The sequence below is a fragment of the Bubalus kerabau genome, chromosome 2, assembly GCF_029407905.1.
Source record: "Bubalus kerabau isolate K-KA32 ecotype Philippines breed swamp buffalo chromosome 2, PCC_UOA_SB_1v2, whole genome shotgun sequence".
Lineage (NCBI taxonomy): Eukaryota > Metazoa > Chordata > Mammalia > Artiodactyla > Bovidae > Bubalus > Bubalus kerabau.
This window is the reverse complement of record NC_073625.1, coordinates 29,775,920-29,796,053: the sequence shown is the minus strand read 5'-3', so window position 1 is coordinate 29,796,053 and position 20,134 is coordinate 29,775,920. Positions and strand designations below refer to the sequence as shown.

Genomic DNA, 20,134 nt, shown 5'->3' with positions numbered 1-20,134 from the left:
ATGCTAGCATTTGGAAAAGGTCCATTAAATGTCAAATGACAAGGTAAAACTCATAGAGATTATAAAGACAGGAAAATTATTTAGAGATTTAATAGACTACTTCTTTGAAAATAGGTTTCTAGATATTGATTTAATATAAACAACTCTGGAATAATGTTAATGTAGGATGAAAACCAACAATTAAGCCTTTTTTATTCCCAGAATTTGTTTAGTGTTCTTCCTGTGCCAAATCTTTTGAACTTTCATCATATTCTCACTTACGGTTGCGAGGTGATTATAACATATGGCATAAAATATTTTTAGATCATTATACGTTAACACGTTTCTAAATGAATAAGTTCTGAGAAAGATTTTTTTAAGAAGAGAAACTTATGATCAAAATGAGACTGAACTTACATAACTACTATTTCAAAGTTTTAAAAAATTCAAAGTAAATGTTTACACAGAAAGGGAGCAGAAGATGTGAACAGGAGTAAACTTCTGGCAGGACTTCCATTCTCTTTTTCAAAAGCTTGACATTTTATGTAAACTAGTGGAGGTCTAATTTATGAAACTTAATCTCCTGAAGTAAAAAAAAAATACTTCTGTGTATCTTAATATGACCACTGCATTTTGGATGTACTGAACAAAACAGAATTCTTATTCATTAAAAGTTGTTCTTGACGTGTGCCTAGGAACATTCTAATACATTTATATATTGTTTTTGGACTAGGAAGAATGTTATATGCTACACATGTGAAGTATTTGAGATAGGCTGGCGGAAGACATTTTACTTTGGCTCTTTCCAAGTAGATGATTGGGGTTTGGAAAGAAAAAAGTCTTCAAGAGAGATTGCACTTTCTGGCTGACTGTTTTGAATCACATGTCCCTGGTGCACTCAGCACTCTTGGTCCTCGGGCCTTTGTATGGATCAGCGCACAGTGCATTCTGCATTTAATTTTAACTTCTATCCTATAAGAGGAATGGGGTTTAATGAATTTATCTAGATTTTTTTTAAAAAAGGAAATGTGATGTCACATCACCATGGGGTGGGATAAATGAGACAAAGAGTCACAAAACGTTTATGAGCATCCTTATAGAAGATTCAAGACTAAAGGCTACATAGCACCTTTTAGTGCCAGGAATATGATGTGGCTGAGGAAGAAAGGTCTTTAAATTCCATTATTGTCATGACTACCACTACACCATTACTACCATGGTTACTACCTGTTACTACGACTACTCCAATGCCATTACCACCACAGGTACTAATATACTTGTTAACTAATATACTTGTTAACTAATATACTTGTTAACGGGTTCAAAGTGCTTAGCCTCACCATGGGCTTGCCTCTAATGAAAGTTAAATCGAGTACCCTGAGATACCTATATCACAAAAAATATACCTGTAGTACAAGTATCATATAATTATCTTATCTTCTAAAAGCATTAGAATTGGATTCTACTCTACTAAAAGCAGAAATATCAGAAATAATACCAACTTACATTTGAACCTCTCCTAAATAAAGATAGTATGTCTAAAGAAATGTGATTGGAGCATGTCCAAGAGTGATTCATAAATCACAATGAATTCCCTTCTCTATTTACAAAGATCAGTTAGAAAATAGGATATTTAACATTTAGTTTATTTTGGGTGTCATGGTTTAGAAGTACATTACAGTTTTTTGTTTTTTTTTTTCTGAAAATGATTCAGTTCAAAACTATTAAGGAGTTTCCTTTATTTAGCCAGTGACATCATAGTATGGATTCCGGTTGGTGAACAGTTAAATATTTTTTTTAATTTATGGACATAAGCTTTTTAATGTATTTTTCCCCAGCAGTGAGAATAAAACACTAATTAGTTATTAGTGAAATTTGTACACATCTCTACTTATAAAATGTAGAATATGATATCCTAAGAAAAACCTAGGAAATTGAAAATACATTTAAATTATATTCACAACAAAGATCAAAACATTGTGATCTAAACTACTACATTGCCAATATTTATTAAGACTTCATGGAAAAATTTCTTAAATTTTAAGTAAGCCTTTGTAGATACACTCTGATTCTTTCTTATAATTTTTTACTTGAAAGGGTGGTCACTTTGAAATGTATCCAGTAGTTCTTTTAAGATGACTGAATGCTAGATAAGACAGATATTTAATACAGAGATGAAGATTTTTTTTCTTTTTATCAGTAGGAACTACCAAAGGAAGGATATTGCTATCTAAATGCTGAGCTCTGCTAGCAAAGTAAACATACGAAAGAAGATTGTGGAAACTTTTGTCACTAGTCAAACAAAATTAGCAAGTACTAAACTGTTTCACTCTCCAATGCTAAAGGATTGAGAGTAATTGCTCATAAACCCAGTCTTCAAAGAAAAGTAGAATAAATAAAATACACAGCCTTAGCCCTCTAAAAGAAAATGCTTCTCTTAAGATAGTAGATTCTTTGTGTCATTTCCCTTTGTGTAGCTTAAACCATTATGCTAGCATCCATAAGAAAAACTAATTACACTGACTTGACCTGGCACTCACACTTAGAAACACAACATGTAAATCTTTCATTGTGCCATAGATACGATGTAGTATAATGCCCTAATATATACCAGTTATCTTACTCTGAGCTCCCATGTATTATATTAATATGCTAGAACATCTTCTTACCTTATTTGAACTTAAGCTGTGGATCCTATCACTAGAATAGCTGTGGGGTATTGGAAGTTCAGGATAGTCCTCAGCACCTTTGGTTGTATTCTTCTTGACAACTTCTACATAGGAAACAGGGAAGATGCCTTGTCTGTTGGTTCCTGGAATTTTACCTTCATACCAGTTTTGATCAACTCTTTTAAGAAGAATAATTCTATCTCCCTGTAATGAATAATAGGAAAATGCGTTAGAAATAGACATGCGATAACATAAAAAGTTATCATTGTCAGTGTTTTTTAATAACAGTTTTCCACCTGGGAAAGTCTTATACTTTGAGCGTTTTATTTTCGTTAGGAGAATGCAACTAAAGCCTCCAGATCTCACTCCTAAATTATAGCTCATCAACATATATACAGTGTAATCATCCATTTATTAGAATCTTTCCTAAGGATACTTGGGCTTTACACATGTTCAGATTGGCCCTGTGGGAAATGTCATGTGTGAGGTATTTCAGAAAGTGCAGTAGTTTAACCTGCAGTGTGTCGGTGACAAGACCATCATCTGATCGCTGACAGACGCAAGGGGATGAGCTGCAGTGGGCAGAACTTCAGAATGTGCACCAGAGATTGCGGTGACAGTGTGTCTGAAAAGGGTTACAGAAAGCAGCCTCTGGAAGGGATGAAGTTGGATAGCGCACCATTTTTCTTCTTTATCGAATGCACTGCGTAGTAACGAAAGAGTAAAAGCTAATGGGACGGGGCATAGCTAGCATCCTAGATAATGCATAGCTGTGGCCAGGACTTACGTCCACCTGGTCTGCATCAAGACGGTGTAATACCAGCATCCATTCTGACTGGTGGGTGGCCATGCCACAGTGGTCAGTAATGTTTTTCATAAAACCCCCGGCTTTGGCAATGCTAGGAGAAGGCAATGGCGACCCACTCCAGTACTCTTGCCTGGAAAATCCCATAGACGGAGGAGCCTGGTGGGCTGCAGTCCATGGGTCGCTAAAGGTCAGACATGACTGAGCGACTTCACTTTCACTTTTCACTTTCATGCATTGGAGAAGGAAATGGCAACCCACTCCAGTGTTCTTGCCTGGAGAATCCCAGGGACGGGGGAGCCTGGTGGGCTGCCGTCTATGGGGTCGCACAGAGTCGGACACGACTGAAGCGCCTTAGCAGCAGCAGCAGCAGCAGCAGGACCTTCTACGGTCACTATTTCTGTGACCTGAAGGATCAAGCCAATGCTACAAAACCCAGTTTGCTATAACCTTTGAATAACAAGGCAGCAGAAGAACAATATTTTGAAGTGTACTAAAGTGCTATTTTCTTCTGATGTTTTCACTTGTACAGCTCCTGATATTTAGCCCGAGGCACCCCTGGGAGACAATTTGGAGCTCCCCCAGAGGAAAAGTCTCTCTGCAAAGCTTTGCATCTCACAATGACCTCATCAGGAAGGACACAGGAGAGGTAGGTAGCAGTGACTCAGGGCACCCTTACAGGGCCCTTTGCAGAAAATGAGGAAGATGCAAAAATTGTCTAAGGAAGAAGATGACCTGTCTTAGTTTTGAAATGATGCAGCCTTTCAAATGCACCAAGGAAGAAAGCTGCTTACCTTTCTCAGCGATAGCTCCACATTGGTGTCAGCACTGAAATTATATTTGGCGACAGCTTCTCCGATTTCACCAGGCTGGGCTGGGGGAGGTGGTCTTGCAGGCTGTGCTTTTTCAGGAGGTGTGAGTTTCTACAAAGGAGAACAGTTCTCTTTATTCTTTGTTTTCTTTTTAAAATTTTATTGGTGTATAGTCGCTTTACAATGTTGTGTTACTTTCTGCCGTACAGCAAAAGGAATCAGCTATATGTTTACATATATCCCCTCTCTTTTGGACTTCCTGACCAATCAGGGCACCAAAGAGCTCAAAGTAGAGTTCCTGTGCTGTACAGTAAGCTCTCATTAGTGATCTATTTTATACATAGTATCAATAGTGTATGTGTGTCAATCCCAGTTTCCCAATTCCTCCCACGCCACTCCCCACCCCTCTGTTGGTGGGAGTGTAAATTGATACAGCCACTATGGAAAACAGTATGGAGGTTCCTTCAAAAATGAAAACTAGAACTAACATATGACCCAGCAATCCCACTCCTGGAGATATACCCAGAGAAAACCATACTTCAAAAGGATACGTGCACCCTAGTGTTCATAGCAATACTATTCACAATAGCCAGGACATGGAAGCAACCTAAATGTCCATCAGCAGAGGAATGGATAAAGATGTGGTGCATGTATAATGGAATATTACTCAGCCATAAAAATGAATGAAATTGGGTCATTTGTGGAGACATGGATGATGCTAGAGATGGTCATACAGAGTGAGGTAAGAAAGAGAAAAACAAGTATCATATATTAACTCATAACTGTGGAGTCTAGAACAATGGTACAGATGAACTTATCTGCAAAGCAGTTATCTATTCTTGACCCATGGTGACTCTAGAAACAATAATCAGGTAGGGGGGAAGGGGAGGGGCTTACCTCTACATATGAGATTGGGAAAATGCCCACTCTTCCGTGATGCTCTCCCTCATACCAGTTTTGATCAATTTTCCTGAGGATGTAGACAGTATCTCCTTTCTTAAATGACAGCTCCCTGGAAGAGATACATTTAAATGTTTTATTTTTTTTTTTCCATGATGTACAGCAGTTATTCTTCAGATGAGCATTCTCACTGGATCTGCATTTGGCTGGTTAATGTACTTCCAGTATTGAAAAAAAATCTGTTGAGCCCAGTTAGCTAAGGATGCTCCTTGAAAGATTTTTAGAATTCATTTGAAACATTATCACTTTAGAAATGACTGAAAAAGAGCAAAGATAAACATCATGTCTGATTTAAATCACAGGCAGATTAATATGAGATTCAAAGGTGGGGACAGACGATTGCTATTTAGTCTTTGGTTTAGCGGAGAAGAGTTGTGATGCTTGAAATAATGCTGGGTTCATTCTGCACTGATTTTTATTTGTCCTGAAGTTAGTTAGCTAGTTAGTTACTTCTCTCTCTCTCTGTCTCCTCGTTGTAAGCTCAAGCTTGAGCTTACATTATCATTTTGCCTTAGCACACAAGTGCCAACATGAGAAAAAATTTTATTTGTGGTTCCTTGAAGCTGGTTGGCAGGCATTTAAGTAGAGTATCTTGATAATGATTTTATCTTGTGAAGCAGAAAAGATTTTATACTTTGATTTTTCAAGGAGGCACAATGAGAAATATTTTTAAAAAGTGGAGTATAATTGACATGTAACATTATGTTAGTTTTGGATGTACAACATAATATTTGTATATATTTCAAAATGACCACCACAATAAGTTAACAGTTACCCCATATAGTTACCTTTTTTTTTCTTATGATGAGAACCTTTAAGATTTATTAGAAACTTTCAAATATGCAGGAAAGTATTATGAACTATGGTCACAAAGATAAACTTGTTTCAAGTGCAAAGACATGCACAGATTGCTTGTACCCTCCTTTATGTTTTTTGTTTTTTAAATATAAAAATAATTTCAAGAAACTAAGTATGCTTTTCCATTTTGGCTGTTTCTAAGGAGACAGTAGGTAGACTGGGGTGCTTAATTTTAAGTTATAAAGACATTACTCATCATGAATAATTCATGCCTAAAGTCTCACCCTCACTGCTTTAGTTTTTAATGGCTTCGTCTCCCAGGTGATTGTGTCTCTGTGTTATTCTGCCTCCACAATTACGTCTCGCTGAAGGGTACTTATTTCAGATCTTTTGCCGAGAGCCCCGCGGTCCCACACATCTGCCTTCCCACTCCCAAATCTTCTGTGTTGTTTTGTTCGGGATCTTGAGTTGGAGCATTTATGTGTGCAGGGTATATAATGCAGAGAGGTTTATAGTAAATGTAGAATATTTCACACTGATTAAAAGAATTAATTGAAAAAAGTTGCATAGTAAAAAGAATGATCACACATTTAGAAGTGCTAAAATCTTCACAATGCAAGTGTGTTCAATTTTCAGTAACCCTAAAAGCAAAGAAGATTCCCAGAGCCTTACATTCAAGCACAGTACTTCCCTCATTATGCATGTGGCTAATATAGAAAATAAAAACCGAAGTATTTTCATGTTTGTAATCCAACAGTTTTATTTATACTAAGTACGTTTTGTATCTGGAAATGAGATCAGAAAGCTTAGCTTTAGAAAAAGAGTAATTAAGAGACAGCTAATTATTTTTCTTTTAAATATGAAAAGATAACTTTTCTATGTGTGAAGACTTGTACTTAAATTTTTCAAGTCATCTGGGAAAAAAGGACACTGGTCTTACTTTTCAGTTTTCAAAATTATGTTCATCTCATCTCAGAGCTAGAATTTCTAGAAGTCTCATTTTTTTAATTTATTTTTTTCTTGAGGGATAATTGCTTTACAGAATTTTGTTGTTTTCTGTCAAACCTCAACATGAATCAGCCAGCCATAGTTACACATATTCCCCTTCCTTTTGAACCTCCCTCCTGTCTCCCCCACCCCCATCCCACCCCTCTAGGTTGATACAGACCCCCTTTTTGAGTTTCCTGAGCCATACAGCAAATTCCTGTTAGCTATCTATTTTACATATGGTAATGTAAGTTTCCATGTTACTCTTTCCATACATCTCACCCTTTCCTTACCTCTCCCCATGTTCATAGGTCTATTCTCTATGTCTGTTTCTCCACTGCTGCCCTGAAAATAAGTTCTTCAGTACCATTTTTCTAGATTCCATATATTTGTGTTGGAATACGATATTTATCTTTCTCTTTCTGACTCACTTCGCTCTGTATAATAGGGTCTAGGTTCATCTACCTCATCAGAACTGACTCAAATGTGTTCCTTTTTATGGCTGAGTAATATTCCATTGTGTATATGTACAACTTCTTTATTCAATCATCTGTTGATGGACATCTAGGTCACTTCCATGTTCTAGCTATTGTAAATAGTGCTGCAATGAACAACGGGATACATGTGTCTTTTTCAATTTTGGTTTCCTCACGGTATATGCCTACGAGTGGGATTGCTGGGTCATCAGTTCAGTTCAGTCGCTCAGTCGTGTCTGACTCTTTGCGACCCCATGAATCGCAGCACGTCAGGCCTCCCTGTCCATCACCAACTCCCAAAGTTCACTCAGACTCACGTCCACCGAGTCATCTATGCCATCCAGCCATCTCATCCTCTGTCATCCCCTTCTCCTCCTGCCCCCAATCCCTCCCAGCATCAGAGACTTTTCCAATGAGTCAACTCTTCGCATGAGGTGGCCAAAGTACTGGAGCTACAGCTTCAGCATCATTCCCTCCAAAGAAATCCCAGGGCTGATCTCCTTCAGAATGGACTGTTTGGATCTCCTTGCAGTCCAAGGGACTCTCAAGAGTCTTCTCCAACACCACAGTTCAAAAGCATCAATTCTTCGGCATTCAGCCTTCTTCACAGTCCAACTCTCACATCCATACATGACCACAGGAAAAACCATAGCCTTGACTAGACGAACCTCTGTTGGCAAAGTAATGTCTCTGCTTTTGAATATGCTATCTAGGTTGGTCATAACTTTCCTTCCAAGGAGTAAACATATTTTAATTTCATGGCTGCAGTCACCATCTGCAGTGATTTTGGAGAAAAATAAAGTCTGACACTGTTTCCACTGTTTCCCCATCTATTTCCTATGAAGTGATGGGACCGGATGCCATAATCTTCATTTTCTGAATGTTGAGCTTTAAGCCAACTTTTTCACTTTCCACTTTCACTTTCATCAAGAGGCTTTTTAGTTCCTCTTCACTTTCTGCCATAAAGGTGGTGTCATCTGCATATCTGAGGTTATTGATATTTCTCCCGACAATCTTGATTCCAGCTTGTGTTTCTTCCAGTCCAGCATTTCTCATGATGTACTCTGCATCTAAGTTAAATAAGCAGGGTGACAATATACAGCCTTGATGTACTCCTTTTCCTATTTGGAACCAGTCTGTTGTTCCTTGTCCAGTTCTAACTGTTCCTTCCTGACCTGCATACAGATTTCTCAAGAGGCAGATCAGGTGGTCTGGTATTCCCATCTCTTTCAGAATTTTCCACAGTTTATTGGGTCATATGGTGGTTTTATTCCTAGGTTTTTTTTTAAGGAATCTCCATACAGTCTTCCATAGTGGCTGTATCAATTTACATTCCCACCAACAGTGCAAGAATGTTCCCTTTACTCCACACCCTCTCCAGCATTTATTGTTTGTAGTCTTTTTGATGATGGTCATTCTGACCAGTGTGAGGTGATATCTCATTGTAGTTTTGATTTGCATTTCTCTAATATGAGTGATGTTGTGCATCTTTTCATGTGTTTGTTGGCCATCTGTATGTCTTCTTTGGAGAAATGTCTGTTTAGGTCTTTTCCCCACTTTTTGATTGGGTTGTTTGTTTTTCTGCCATTGAGTTGTATGAGCTGCTTGTATATTTAGGAAATTAATCCTTTGTCAGTTGTTTCATTTGCTATTATTTTCTCCCATTCTGAGGGTTGTCTTTTCACCTTGTTCATAGTTTCCTTTGCTGTGCAAAAGCTTTTAAGTTTAATCAGGTCCCACTTGTTTTTATTTCCGTTACTCTAAGAGGTGGGTCATAGAGGATTTTGCTTTGATTTATGTCATCAAATGTTCTGCCTATGTTTTCCTCTAAGAGTTTTATAGTTTCTGGTCTTACATTTAGGTCTTTAATCTATTTTGAGTTTATCTTTTTGTATGGTGTTAGGAAGTGTTCTAATTTCATTCTTTTACATGTAGCTGTCCAGTTTTCCCAGCACCATTTATTGAAGAGGCTGTCTTTGCCCCTTTGTATATGCTAGCCTCCTTTGTAAAAAATAAAGTACCCATAGGTGCATGGGTTTATTTCTGGGCTTTCTATCTTGTTCTATTGGTCTATATTTCTGTTTTTGTGCCAGTACCATACTGTCTTGATGACTGTAGCTTTGTAATATAATATGAAGTCAGGAAAGTTGATTCCTTCAGCTCCATTCTTCTTTCTCAAGACTGCTTTGGCTATTTGGGGGTTTTTTGTGTTTCCATATGAATTGTGAAATTTTTTTGTTCTAGTTCTATGAAAAATGCCATTGGTAATTTGATAGGGATAGCATTGTATCTATAGATTGCATTTGGTAATACAGTCATTTTCACAATATTGATTCTTCCAGGAACATGGAATATCTCTCCACCTGTTTATGTTGTCTTTGATTTCTTTCATTAGCGTCCTATAATTTTCTGTGTACAGTTCTTTTGTCTCTTTAGGTAAGTTTATTCCTAGATATTTAATTCTTTTTGTTGCAATGGTGAATGGGATTGATCTCTTAATTTCTTTTTGATTTTTCATTGTTAATATATAGAAATACAAGTGATTTCTGTGTATTGATTTTTGTATCTTGCAACTTTGCTAAATTCACTGATTAGCTCTAGTAACTTTCTGATACTATCTTTAGGGTTTTCTATGTACAGTGTCATGTCATCTGCAAACAGTGAGAGCTTTACTTCTTCTTTTCTGATCTGGATTCCTTTTTATTTCTTTTTCTTCTCTGATTGCTGTAGCTAGGACCTCCAGAACAATGTTGAATAATAGTGGTGAAAGTGGACACCCTTGTCTTGTTCCTGATCTTAGGAGGAGTGCTTTCAGTTTTTTGCCATTGAGAATAATGTTTGCTGTAGGCTTATGGTCTTTACTATGTTGAGGTAGGTTCCTTCTATGCCCATTTTTTAAAGAGTTTTAATCATAAATGGGTGCTGAATTTTGTCAAAGGCTTTTGTGCATCTATTGAGATGATCATATGATTTTTATTTTTCAATTTGTTAATGTGGTATATCATATTGATTTGTTTGTGTATATTGAAGAATCTTTGCATTCCTGGAATAAACCCAACTAGATCATGGAGTATGAGCTTTTTGATGTGTTGCTGATTTCTGTTTGCTAAAATTTTGTTGAGGATTTTTGCATCTATGTTCATCAGTGATATTGGCCTGTAGTTTTCTTTTTTTGTATTGTCTTTGTCTGATTTTGGTATCAGGGTGATGGTGGTCTCATGGAATGAATTTGGAAGTGTTCCTTCCTCTGCAATTTTTTGAAAGAGTTTTAGAAGGATAAGCATTAGCTCTTCTCTAAATGTTTGATAGAATTCTCCTGTGAAGCCATCTGGTCCTGGGCTTTTGTTTTTTGGGAGATTTTTGATCACAGCTTCAATTTCAGAGCTTGTAATTGGGTTGTTAATAATTTCTATTTCTTCCTGGTTCAGTCTTGGAACATTGAACTTTTCTAAGAATCTGTCCATTTCTTCCAGGTTATCCATTTTTTTGCCATATAGTTGTTCATAATAGTCTCTTATAATCCTTTGTATTTCTGCATTGTCTGTTGTAACCTCTCCTTTTTCATTTCTAATTCTGTCGATTTGATTCTTCTCTTTTTTTCTTGCTGAGTCTGGCTAAAGTTTTATCAATTTTGTTTATCTTCTCAAAGAACCAGCTTTTAGTTTTATTAATCTTTACTACTGTTTCTTTCATTTATTCTTTCTTTATTTCTGCTCCAATCTTTATGACTTCTTTCCTTTTGCTAATTTTGGGGGGTTTTTTGTTCTTCTTTTCCAGTTGTTTTAGGTGTAAAGTTAGGTTGTTTACTTGATGTTTTTCTTGTTTCTTGAGGTAGGATTGTATTGCTATAAACTTCCCTCTTAGAACTGCTTTTGCTGCATCCCATAGATTTTGAGTTGTAGTTTCACTGTCATTTGTTTCTAGAAATTTTTTGATTTCCCTTTTGATTTCTTCAGTGAGCTATTGGTTATGTAGAAACGTGTTGTTTAAACTCCATGTGTTTGTGTTTCTTATAGTTTTTTTTCTTATAATTGATATCTAGTCTCATAGCATTGTGGTTAGAGAAGATTCTTGATACAATTTCAATTTTCTTAAATTTACTGAGGTTTGATTTGTGACCCACGATGTGGTCTATCCTGGAGAACAACAGTCCATGTGCACTTAAGAAGGTATATTCTTCTGCATTTGGATGGAATGTCCAGAAGATATCAATGAAATCCATCTCATCTAATGTATCATCTAAGACTTGTGTTTCTTTATTAATTTTCTGTTTTGATGATCTGTCCATTGGTGTGAGTGGGGTGTTAAAGTCTCCTACTATTCTTGTGTTATGGTCAATTTCTCCTTTTATGTCTGTTAGTGTTTGTCTTATGTATTGAGGTGCTCCTATGTTGGATGCATAGATATTTACAATTGTTATGTCTTCCTCTTGGATTGATCCCTTGATCATTATGTAGTGTCCTTCCTTATCTCTTGTAATAGTCTTTATTTTAAGGTCTATTTTGTCTGATATGAGGATTGCTACTCCAGCTTTCTTTTGCTTCCCATTTGTATGGAATATACTTTCCCATCCTCTCATTTTCAGTCTATATGTGTCTTTAAGTCTGAAGTGGGTTTCTTATAGACAGCATATATATGGGTCTCATTTTTGTATCCATTCAACCAGCTTGTGTCTTTTGGTTGGAGCATTTAATCCATTTACATTTAAAGTAATTATTGATATATATGTTCCTATTGCCATTTTCTTAATTGTTTGGGGTTGATTTTTGTAGATCTTTTTTCTTCTCTACATCCTGTCATCCCTCAGGGCTTCACACATCTAAGGACACATTTGCTTGTCATAAATGAAATTTACATGTTTTAAATCATTATTTTATAAACTGACATGCCTTGTATGAATGATCACACTACATCCGAAGAATGGCAGTGGAAACAGAGGAGATGTTACTTCTCTCATCAAAAAAAATGGTTGTAAGCTTTCTTTCGGAATTTTTTTTTAACCCCAGATTTAAGTCATGTTCAACATCTTCACCTCTAAATAGCATGTTCTTGTTCATTCCCAAATTTTGAGTGGTTTTATTGTTTATATGTCTTCTGCCAGAGATTAATTCATATAATATGCATTTTTATGAACAAATGTTTTGGCCATTGTATATAGTCCATCTAAACGGCATAGTGTAATTTAATGCCAGTATCTTGAATTAGTCTATTGGAGGCCAAAGTTTCTTAAGTTAGGCATGTGACATGGACCATAACAGAGCTGGAAGTCTTGCTCCTATTTAAACCTCCTCATGTGCTTACTATTAGCTTTCCCTAACCATGTGCCCACCTGATGAACAAGTTCCTAAAAAAAAAAGTGAAAAATTCCAACACAATTTGTGTTATGAAAACACCAACATTAAAAGACCACAGAATAGGGAATTCCCTGGAAGTCCAGTGGTTAAGACTCCATCTACATGCTTCCACTGTGGAGGGTGGAAGGTTGGATCCTTGGTTGAGGAACTAAGATCCCACATGACCCTCATTGTGGCCAAATAAATAGATAAAATGTTAACCTCTTGAAAAAGAAAAAAAAAAGGCCACAGGATAAAAATGTGCTCAGAGTCTTTAAGCTCTGAGTATTGAGAAATGGAGATTTTTACTATAGGAGTCTTCGTACACAGTTACAGTCTTTAACCACAAACTAGCCTTGATATAGCTGGATAAATAAATGTTATCAAATTCTCTAAGTGTTAATTACTCCCCAACACTTTATTTTTACTTCATTCTTGACATGAAAATTCTAGAAAAAAAGATCCTTAATTTCGTTTTGTTTTTCCTATCCTTTTGAACTCATTGTGCTCAAACATATTTAGTGTAATTTAAAACTCAATGTTTCTCAATGAAACTCAAAATGAAAATAAAATTACGCCCACATCCCAATTAATTCTAAAGGAACCATTTAATTAGAGTTGATTGCTAAATTGGGAACTAGGTCTTATTTGTAACACATCACAGTGCAATATTTGTCTTTTAAAGTATTATTTATGTATTTAAAGTCAACTTAAATCATATGATGAATGCTTATACTTACTTGGATGTCTGAGCCTTAAAATCATAAACAGCTTTTGCAGGCAGTTTCTGAAAAGGAAAGAAATGGTTGATGCTAACTTAAAATTTTGGATTTCCTATTAAAAAATCAGTTTCATATGAATTAAAGAGAAATGAAACTTGAAGGATTTATTAAACATATACAATGTAAATGATGTATGCAATTTATAAGCAAATCAATTGGTTCTTTTTAGATAGTTAAACTATAACAGATGACCTATTCACCATAATTGTTGAATATCACATTTCATCTTAGAGACTAAGGTAAATATCTGCCATGAAAGGGGAATAAAATGCCTGCAGAGGATTTGGTCCTACGTATAATTTTGGCTTTTCCTGGGATAACCATGGAAGGTCAATTGTTCTGTGTCCTAAGTATTGACACAGCTTCTGAACCATAATTAAAGGACTGGAAAAAGTCACAAAGGAAGTCATTACTCCTTTTACCAAACACTTGTTAACATAGTAGCAGAGAAATATAGCCTAGTTATCATGGAGAGGCTAGTTAGCGGCCAAAAGCATGGGCTTGGTCATTTTGTATTGCCTGGGGAGTTCAGGAACTCTTCAGCACCCAGTAAACCAGCCACTTATCTTTGAGTCCTGACCAGATTTGACACGAGCCCACACTCACGCTCTGGGGCCCACAGATCTGCCTGGGGCACCTGTAGCTCTTCCTCTCTGATGCCAATCATCCTCTCACCGCTCTTTGCCTGAGACTGGTGGACTTTGGGCATCCTGGATCATTCCTGACTTTGGATCCTGGATCCATAGGCACTGGACTGTGTTAGACACTGGTAGAGAACTTTCTGGAGTGGCTGACAGTCCAGGACCAGCCTTCTGTTTCTATCAAACCTTCATGGCTCCAGGACAGTACAAGCCAGACCGTCAGCCCTGGCTCAGGACCACGGACAAGAGCCAGCAGGCTGGGGGTTCCCAGGAACAGTGGGTTTTTTTTTTTTCAGGGATCCTCCCCAACAAAAGCAGGGCAGCAAAAATTATTTCCATGGAATTTGTATTGATTTGCAGCACAGCTGATAGGACCGTCCCCTTCATAGCTGGGCCAGAAATCTCGACAGGGAAAGCTTTCTTCCTCCAAGGGGTGGCCCAGCTCAAGACTGTTTCAGACAAAGCTATTAATCTATAGGTCAGGTCAAGACTCAGAAAGTCACTCTCAAAAATGGACTACAACTGGGGGAGACGGGCTGCTCAGGTTAGAATGCCGTGGCTTCAAATCCTTTGCTCGGGCTCCAGGGAAAACTAATTTCTAGTTTCTCCATCAACACTTTAATGTTTTTAATCAGGGCTCTTTACTGGTTTTAGACATAACTCCGGCTGGCAAATGCTTTCTCAAGTATATTGTTGAAAAAGACTCAGATGCCACTAAGCAGACTACCTCTTTTTCTGGAGTTCCTCTTCTTTCCCTGGGTGCAGTTCTTCCAAGCTCAGTCAGTGTGGCCGAGTAACTCCTAGGGGACTCATGGTCTGTTGGAAAGGACAGGGTCAGAGTGAGTATCCACGTAATCAAAAGCATTTTTCCTGGTGGCAACTATATTCCCCTTCAAACGTGGAGAGATACCACAATGGAAAACACAGGCCTAAAACTCATAGGGAATTACAAAGATGTGATGTAAGACACAAAACAGCACTTTTAGAGGAAAAGTATCTAAGATTTCAGAAGTATTATAAATATAAAGGTTTAATTGTTACACTGCTGATATAATTATGCTGCAGCATAGGTAATTCAAAGTTACAGGGATTTTTCATCTCAAAGATTTAATACTTGCTGTTCTTTTTGCCACCAGTTTATAATTACTATGATAGAGCCTATAGAAGATGAAGACGGGAGCAACCATTTATAAAAACTGAAGCATGTTATGGAACAATTTAAGGATGTAGTAATGAAAAAAAATATGATGATGGCAGAACTACATCGTGACCATTCTCTTCTCTCTTTCTCTCTGTGTTTAATGACCTATTGAATCTGAAGATGACATCTTAAGGTTTAAGGCTTAATAGGCCATCATCTATTTGCTTCCTTTGTGTTCAACTATCTTATCAGAAAGTGAATATTTATCCCAAGAAACAAAAGGATAAAAATTTTCTAAACAGAAAGTGTTGTATTGGTGGCCAATGACTTATGAACTGTTGCATTGTTTTTGTTTGCCTTAAAACAAAATATACACAGTTAATTGCATTATAAAGTAAAGATGCAAGTATCTGTCTTATGCTTTTATATGTGGAAATGTAAATGATATTGAATAACTGGAAAAGGTAGCTAATTTATGAAAACATTGCGTTATGACATGTATCAGTCAGTGAAAATTTCAAGTTGTTGACTTTGATTTTAAAAATGTAAATTTACTGTTTTTGAAGCATGTCATATGGTATAAATGAAAACAAACCTAAATCCTAATAAGATAAGAAAATTTGTGCAATAGTTACTAACAGTTGGGTTATATATTCTGCACTCAAATTCTGAATTACATCAATTTGAATTTTGTTTCTGCTACCTACTCATTGTGTGAATTTGGTCAGATTTCTTGTCCTCTTTGTGTATTAATTTCCTCATCTGTAAAACAGGGCTTACAATAATATCTATCATCTAGGTTTATGCCGTGTTATGTAGAAAATGTGTATAAAGCACTTTGGAATGTCTGGTGCATAAAAAATTCTGTGAACAATCCAAGTTTAAGCCTGGAAAATTCATTCCAGCTTCTTAAAATTTACACAGTAAACAAATGCACTTTAAGCATTAATGAAAAGGATTGAATAAAAATATCAAAACATCCTGTGTTTTCCAGTAATGTATACCTGAAAAAATGTCCTTTGTATTTGTCCATGTGTTCCACTTTAAGGAATCTACGAAAATGAAGTTGAGAATCACTTTTATCCTAAATAATCTAATTCAAATGTCAGTACAGGATTGTTTTAGCAGAAATAGAAAATAAATTAAATAATGGAGAGGAAGAGAAAATGAATACATGACTGATGGAAATATGACTTTTACATATACAGCTTAAAGATATATTCACAAAAATTTTATCAGTTGTATCTTTTAAAAGAAGAAAGTTATTAAACAAGTTCTATTTATTCTCTTAATTGCCCATCAATTACTACATTACATATTTTGGTTTTGCTTCCTGAGTGTGCTAATTTTTTATCTTCTATATAGAATGTAAGCAAATTATATATTGGGCGAGTGACTAGAAAGTTAATAGAATCAAGGAAAAGATGTTAAACTAGTGATTTTGATTCATTTCACACAACGAAAAAAGAGTTAATGCAAAGTTGTCAGTTTCTTAAGGATACTGATATTCAATTATGATTTGTCTTGAAATTCTTGTAAACTGGTAAAATAAGTTTAATTTGTCATTTCTATGTAACAGTTATCTCAACCCCAACATCAAGCTGCAAAACTGTTTATCCCTTTTGATTCTGAATGAGTAAATTTTTGTGATCACTTTAAGCCACACATCAAGTCCAAATATCCCATGAACAAATGAGAACTATTCGGTAAGATGTTTGTACAACAAGCATTTGCTTCACAATACATAATGAATCCAGGTGGTCACCACTCAAGACTGATGAGATGTAGGGGTGAAGCATGAAAGAACTGGAGGGTGTGTATGTGAACCACAAGGGAAAGGAAAGAAAAGCTGGTCCACCTTGGAGGTGCGGTGCACTGGCGTGGTCTTGGTGGTGGTAGTTGTTGGTGTCGTCTTGGAAGGAGGCACTGTGAGGCGTTCTCCCACAATCGTTCTGGTACAACGGACAATGGATAGCACCTTCTTGAGGCAGTGGGTGAAAAGGCTGGTGCGTGGGGCTCCTTTTTAGGGCTTTGAGCGATGAATTCCTTTCAGGAATATCTGGCAGCAGTTCACTGATAAGTCGGTGCAATATACTGTTGTCTGGCAAACTTCCCCTTCTCTTTTCAGCCTTAATTTGGTCACAAATGTCTTTAAGGGCAGAGTCCAGAGCCTCAAACACAGACGTCTTACATTTTGCCTTTTCCATCTGTTTTTTGGGAGTCGAACTTTTTTTCCTCCGGAAAGGCACGGGACTGACTAGAAATGCCAATTTCGAAAGGCCAGGGTCCATTTCTTGTCTTCTGGGCTCATCAGTGTTTTCGTGTTTAGCTCTTTCGTGTTTTAACATCGTGGTAAATCGAGTGTAGGAGGCAGGGCATCTGCCTTTGCAGGAGCTGATGAGGTGCCGGTGATGGTGGTGGTGATGGTGGTGGTGGTGGTGGCTGGATCCATAGAAACTTTCAGAGGATGTGAAAGAAAAGTGATCAAAATCGCTCTCGCTGCAAAAGGATGATCCTTCAACGTGAATGTAATCACTGTGGTCAGACACAACTCCGTCCTGGTCACTATCAGAAAACTCCACGTGGGTTCTTGGTTGGTCGTCACTGGTGACTTCAATGTGGATGGGCACCAGGGCTTTAGACTTGTAGCTTCGCGGTATCTGAGAAGGGTGTCTACCTTGATTCTCTTCCTCTAGCAAAGACTCAATGGAAAACCGCCTTTGGGGACACAAACCATTCTCTTGCGGCTCTAGGGTTACAGGAGATAATATTTCGTCTCCCAAATTTGGCATGGACTTTGACTTCTGAATCAACTTTTCAAATTCAGAAATGCGGGTGGGGACCATGTCCCTGGGCACCTCCTCCGTGGAGGACTGGCTCCATCCGTGGAGCAGCCCTTTGTGTTGCTGTTCCTTCTCATACTGCATTATTCTCGACTTGACGGAGCAGATGACTTCAGAGTTCATCAGATCCTTGCGGTTGATGCGGTGCATTTTCTTGTACATCTTTAGGAAGCCCGGGGCGTCGTGGGCCGACCTGTGTCGGAGCCTTGATCTGCCGTTACTGCGGCCCTCCTGGATGTAGGGGGAAGCCCACGTCACGGGGCAGCTCTCCTTGGGGTCCTCCTCGCATAACAGAGAACCCATACTTTCCGACTTGGTTTTCGGGTCAGGCAAGCTGTCGCAGTCATCATTTAAAAGGTCGTCGCAACTACGGGATTTGATTTTGGGGGAGACGGTTTCTTCAGTGCTGCTCCAGACCTCTGCATTTTGCCGGGCCATCTGCCAGCCGTTTTTGAAAGTAATGGCTCTCTGCGAGTCTTGTGGGACATCTAGATGCTGTCTGTAAGTGTTACAGTAATCTAACTCGTGGGAGGGGTGGCCATTGAGCCCTGAGAAACTGCAAAGGGATGGACACGTTTGGCTATCGTCCCCACCTTTTAGTCCAAGGCAGCATGGTGGAAAAGAGACATTGGAGAAGTTAAGAGGCTCGTAAAGAGGACAGCATGTCAGTTAGCATCAGATAGCACAGCAAAGAGAAAGCAGTTAGTGGGGTTCAATCCAGACACCGAATGTCATACGTGTAGCTTCAACTTAGAGAAAAAAGTCTAATTCTAAAGCAATAAGCATAGCTTGGCAGACAATCGTTAACCAAACCGTGTATGAAAAGTAACTGGTATTGCTAAATATATTTATTTCCATTGCATACTTTATCCATCTTTATGCAAATATGGTATGTCAAAAATCTAATAGTACCTCGTAAGCCAATAGCATGACCTGTTAGTGGTTTAAAGGTTTTGTAATTAATACCAAAAATATTATAGATTTAATCATCTTAATAGGATCAGAATTTGAGTCTTATTTGATTTATAATAATATGGACATAAAGAATAACTTACACATTTACGTTTAATTAATACTCCAATAATGATATCAAAGAATTTTTCATGGGCGTTATATAGAAAAAGCTATAAGACAGAATATTTTCCAGAATTTCAAAATTAAGTTCAGTTGCTGTGAACTACTGCTGCTAATATTTTTCTAAGAAATAAACCAACTAGCACCTTTTTAAACAAATGAATTTATCTCTTTGATTTCTCTACCTTCAACCTCTTATTAGGCAGGTTCCCATAAGGATAACTGGATATATGATAAAACTTTGATCAGAGGTGAATGCATTTGCTTTTTTCCAGGAAAGGTCTTTTTAAAAAATCATTTGCAATATAATAATGTAGAGCTAACCCTGATGGAAATAGTACTTATGGAAATAGTCTTTTCTTTTGTGTTTCTGAGCTAATTAATGAATGACAGACAACATTAAATCTAACGGGACATGTTCTTAAAAATAAGCCTAATGGAAGAAAATATCTCTGTTGACAGCTCCTGCCTTCCCCAAATTCTTCAAAAGTACATAAACACATTAAGTAGCTAAGTAGTATTTGGGAAAGGACGTTAACAGCCCCCTAGGATAAAAGCAAAGATCTAAAGTAATCAGAAAGAATCCTTTTAACTTTTTGGAGGGATCCAAGCATAGTAAGTCAATGGCATTTCATGACCTATTGGTTTCTTTAGGATATTTGTTTGTATAAATAAGTAGAATCTGGTAAGGGTGCTTCTGACAATTTGAGGAATGGTATATTGAAAAGGACTTCCTCCCTCTGAATGCTGGAATCTGGATCTTCCAGCAAGTGCAGCTTTACTAGGTCATGGACAAGAGCTAGCACCTCCTGCCTATCCAGAGCCCAGTCATCA

The 20,134-nt window shown here is 37.3% G+C and overlaps 1 protein-coding gene across 35 annotated transcripts in view; it reads right to left on the bottom strand.

Moving 5' to 3' along the window:
* SORBS2 (sorbin and SH3 domain containing 2) overlaps positions 1-20,134 on the bottom strand; it is a 212,118-nt gene that overhangs the window by 21,899 nt on the left and 170,085 nt on the right. For 31 of the 35 annotated variants that reach the window (XM_055567349.1, XM_055567359.1, XM_055567344.1 and 28 more), the window contains 5 exons: positions 14,970-15,058; positions 13,560-13,606; positions 5,163-5,277; positions 4,248-4,376; positions 2,649-2,852 (listed from right to left, as the gene is read on the bottom strand). In XM_055567349.1, coding sequence (XP_055423324.1) covers positions 2,649-2,852; positions 4,248-4,376; positions 5,163-5,277; positions 13,560-13,606; positions 14,970-15,058 — 584 coding nt within the window. Of the gene's footprint in view, positions 1-2,648; positions 2,853-4,247; positions 4,377-5,162; positions 5,278-13,559; positions 13,607-14,969; positions 15,059-17,241; positions 18,820-20,134 lie in introns of all 35 variants that reach the window. The other 4 variants (XM_055567376.1, XM_055567377.1, XM_055567378.1 and 1 more) reach the window with 1 other exon arrangement.